Consider the following 4,282-nt stretch of genomic DNA (forward strand, 5'->3'; position numbering starts at 1 on the left):
TGGCACGGAGCACTTGTGGCACGGAGACGCGGCTCCCCCGGGAGAGGCTTCTTCCGGGAGCAGGAAGCGCCCGGGGACGGAGCCCTGGAGGGACCGAGAGCCGGTCCCAGGACTGTGTGTCCACTCGCGTTCATGGCTGTGCGGTGGGAGCGGCCGAGGGTCTGCCGGTGCCCGGCTGCGCGGACCGAACGCCCGTGTGTGCATGCGCGGCGCATCCCGGACAGGAGGCAGCTGTGACCGAGCTGTGACGTGGGGGGGCCTCCCGGGCGTCGTCATGAAGCACAGGACAGAGCTGTAGACGCCACTGGTAGGAGACGCCGGCTCGGCGTGCGTGTCCGCCTGGCCGGCTCGGGCGGCCCCTGCTCAGGTGTTGCAGGTGTGTCTGGGAGGGGGTCTCCGAAGCGCTTGGACTGAGCACGGAAAATGGGCCTCCCCAGGGCCCCCCAGCCTGCTGAGGGCCGCCCCCCCTTGTCTCCGAGCCCCATGCGCTGCATCTGCAGCCCCAGCGTGTGTGGCTGTGAATTCCCGTCCTTCACTGCTCCGGGGACGTCCACTCGTGAACTCGGGCTCCTGATCACGTCCACGCAGCCGCCTCCGGAGGGGACAGGCATCTGCCTCCGTGACGAGCACCGGCGGTGCCATGTCCAGGGAACGTCCGTGTCACGCTGTCACGGTGTCATGCGCGGTGTCTGTGACCTCGGACGAGCCAGGATTCCCGGCCAGATCGGGACCTTCACCGAGAGCCGCGAAGGCGGAAGGGCCCGGAGGCCACTCGGGAGCGACAAGCGCCCACTCTGCGTTCCGCTGCCGCCTGGCGGGCTTCGACGTTTCTCGCTGCCCCTGACGGAGCGGCCGCTTTTAGCTGTTGGCCAGTGGGCAGCGAGGCCGGGTCTGTGCCCGGACGGACGGCCAGGACTCACAGAGACCCGAGTCGCATCGGATTAGTGCCCACCAGGTGACCTCACTGACTTTGCTGACCCTCAATTGTCTCTGGAAAGAGTCTTCGTCTCGACATGGTCAGGGGATCAGGATGTGGGGGACATGGCTCAGCCCGTACTGTGGGAGACAGGAGACAGGTGCCAGCTCAGCGCCCCCACACTTCGGGGGGCCGGCCGCACGCTTTCCTTTGGGACCATTTCGCACCCCCGATCAGAACGTGCGAGGGGCCGCGTGTCGCCCCTTTGCTTGCTGGTCCGAGGCTGACAGCGCTGCTGTGTCTTCGGCCCTCGGCGTTCGGCACGCCCATCAGACCCCCGCCGGAGCGGGTGCTAGGGACCCGAGGAGGGCCAGCACCAGGTCCACCGCGTTCCGGCGCCTGCCAAGGGCAAAGTGACCGTCGCGTGGGCTGACGTGATTTGGAGAACGTGATTACAGGGCGTCGACGTGCGTTGTACGGGCATCGGCATTGTGAGCTTCTTCCTTGGAGACGTTTTAAGTGATTCATTCCCTCCTGCTTTTCACCCACGTCCAGTGATCTGTGCGGACGTCGGGTCGAGACAGACAAAGGAAGCGGCAGCTGTATGGGCCGTGGCCTTGCTCTGGGGACACTCAGCAATCACGCGACGCTGCTTTGGTGTTTAATAAATGCCTGTCTGTTTGCTGGACGCCTGCTCAGAGTGGACGTGAGGGGTCCCGGCGGTGGCCCCCGGTCAGGCTGGGGGGAGGGAGCCGGGACCCCACACGCTGGCGCTGTGCCCCAGACTGTCTCTGGCTCACATGTGGGATGAGTGTGGGGCATGCCGCCTGGAGTGACATTTTATATCAATTAGTTAGGATGTCCAGTCACAAAATCTCCTAACCAGAAAGGAACTCGGCTGACGTGGACCATGCCTTGTTTTTAGGGACTTTTGGCTTCAGGAGGCCGTGGCACTTCCCCTTCGCCCCTCCTACTGGAAGGACGTGTGTGGCCTGGTGGCAGGAAGGCCGCACGCACCGCGCCCTGACCTGTTCTTCCTCAGCGGAGACTCCGGCGTCGAAGGTTGGTGGAGGGTGTGCCGGATACACACCTCCCCTCCCGGTCAGTGTGGCCCCTTTGTAACCGTGGCCTGGTCACAGCCACACTGGGCTCTGAAGACGGTGGGGGGGCCGGGCTGCAGGAGGGGGTCCCCTGACGGGATGGAATTCGCCCTGCGTGGGACCCCAGGGTGCGTGTGGGACCCCAGGGTGTGCGTGGGACCCCAGGGTGCGCATGGGACCCTAGGTTGTGCGTGGGACCCCAGGGTGTGCGTGGGACCCCAGGGTGTGCGTGGGACCCCAGGGTGCTCGCATGGGACCCAGGGTGTGCGTAGCCCGCTGTTGACGGGCCTTGAGTTCTGTGTGCATGTGCACGTCAAACACGAAAACCCTTCGGGCCGAAGACACCCCATAGGAAGGGTCCATTGAGCCACCTCCGGGCCAGGAAGGGACCGGGACCCGGGGTGTCGGGCCGAGCCCCTGGCGGTGGGGCGGGCAGAGGAGGTGACAGGTCTGCGTCCCGTATGTGACTGTGCTCGTGGGCACACAGTCTGAGAGAGAAGGGAGGCGAAAGGCGTCTGAGAGCATTTCTGGGGGGCTGCGAGTCCCCGTTAGCTGTCACCTCCTGGGGGCCGCCTCTCGAGGACGTGGTGGCGTGGGCCTGCCCGCCTGCCGCTGTCCTCTGCATTGCACGAGTGCGGGTGTGCTTATTTTTGTTTTCCTACAAAATGGACAGCGCCAGGCACAGACTTCACAATCCGAGACTTCGCTTGGCCGTCGTGTGAGCCGCCTCTCGATTTCGCCGAAGAAGGGTTTTGAATGGTTTCGTGGTCTGGGTCCACGGCAGCCCACCGGGCGATCCGGCACGAGTGCTCCTGAGGGTTTCGAGGTCCGCTCAGGGCGATCTGCATCTTCCCCACAGGCTCGTCACTGCCAAACGGGAAGGGGAAGCAGGACGGAGGTCCCCTGGGCGTCACCCTGGTGTCTGTGACCAAGGAGTACGAGCCGCGCCGGGCAGCTGTCCGAGACCTGACCTTCACCTTCCACAGAGACCAGATCACGGCCCTGCTGGGGGCCAACGGCGCCGGGAAAACCACCGTCATGTGCGCCCCCCACACCCCTGTGTCGCCTGTCTGCCCCGGGGGGGCGGGAGGCCAGGCCGCTTCCTCCGTGTCGACCTCAGTGCGGGTCCAGGGGCTCAGAGGGACGACAGGGCCCCGGCCGGCACTGCCACGCGCCCTTGGCCGCTGGCGGCCGTAGGGCCGGGCAGCCCCGGAGGGCGCAGACGGGGTTCAGAGTCGTTAATTCTTCCTCCGTTCCCTGCGGATAGTTCACCTGTTTTACCGCCGTCTTCGAAAGTCCTACGACCCTTTCCATTTGTCTCGTCCTAAGTTTAATTTTGCTCGCGTTTCTATAGAGACATGAAATTCGGAAGGATGTTTGCGGTTTTCTTAACGGCTGAGAATAGTTTTTTCGTGTTCTAATTTTGTGTGGCCGGACGTTCTTTCCAGGCTGTTTAGAATTCGGTGGCTCCGGATTTGATTAAAGAATCGAGTCGCATGATCCCAGAGAAGCGACAGGTCAGACGTCTGTGGTCCACAGGGGACCCCGCGCTGGCCGCGGGAGCGGTGGCCGAGTGATCGGACTTCTCCTGTGAACAAGTCACTTTCATTTGGCTCTTCTTTGGTAGGACTGATTAACAGACGTGTAATTAAAGTAATGGAAAGGACTTTTTTCTGCCTCAGAAAGGTAGGAGCAGAGTGGACATGAGTCTTCAGAAATCTCACGCTGAAAACAAACCGAAAGAAAAAAATCTGGAACGTGTTCTTCTCTCCTTGAAGCAGCCGAGGCCCCTGGTCCGCTTCGCTGCCTCAGGGCGGGCGGCGCCCGTGACCGACGGTGCCGGAGCCCCAGGCCTGCCGCGCACGTTCTGACGGGTGCGAGCCGCGGGGACGAGACTCCTGCTGGTTCGAGGGGCCCTGCGCCCCGCAGCGGGTGCAGGGAGGACCCCGGGCGGCGGTCACGCGACAGGCTCAGGGGCCAGCGAAGCGGAAAGCCCGTGACGCGTGGGGGTGTGTACGCAGGGCTCTGTGGTACCCCCTCTCCTCAAAGGTCTGAGGTCAGCGCAGCAGACAGGGGTCAGTCCAGTCGATCAAGGTGACGTTAGGGGCAAGAGCAGTGTCAGGACAGGAAGAGCCAGTGTGATGAGCTCCGACATGTTTGGCCGATGCCGGCACAGGAGCCATGGGGACAGAGTGGCCTGTGTGCTCAGGCTTCCTGTGCCCTGCTGGACCCGGCCCCCAGCGGAGCACAGGTGTCCGATTCACCC

The 4,282-nt window shown here is 63.8% G+C and overlaps 1 protein-coding gene across 1 annotated transcript in view; it reads left to right on the forward strand.

Moving 5' to 3' along the window:
• LOC105308588 (ATP-binding cassette sub-family A member 13-like) overlaps positions 1 to 4,282 on the forward strand; it is a gene marked incomplete at its 5' end in the record, with an annotated part of 87,537 nt that overhangs the window by 8,193 nt on the left and 75,062 nt on the right. Inside the window, 3 exons of the mRNA XM_023525674.1 lie at positions 448 to 872; positions 1,842 to 1,978; positions 2,876 to 3,056. Of these exons, the coding sequence (XP_023381442.1) occupies positions 448 to 872; positions 1,842 to 1,978; positions 2,876 to 3,056 (743 nt within the window). The remainder of the gene's footprint in view (positions 1 to 447; positions 873 to 1,841; positions 1,979 to 2,875; positions 3,057 to 4,282) is intronic.

Source organism: Pteropus vampyrus, unplaced genomic scaffold (assembly GCF_000151845.1).
Source record: "Pteropus vampyrus isolate Shadow unplaced genomic scaffold, Pvam_2.0 Scaffold594, whole genome shotgun sequence".
Taxonomy (NCBI): Eukaryota; Metazoa; Chordata; class Mammalia; order Chiroptera; family Pteropodidae; genus Pteropus; species Pteropus vampyrus.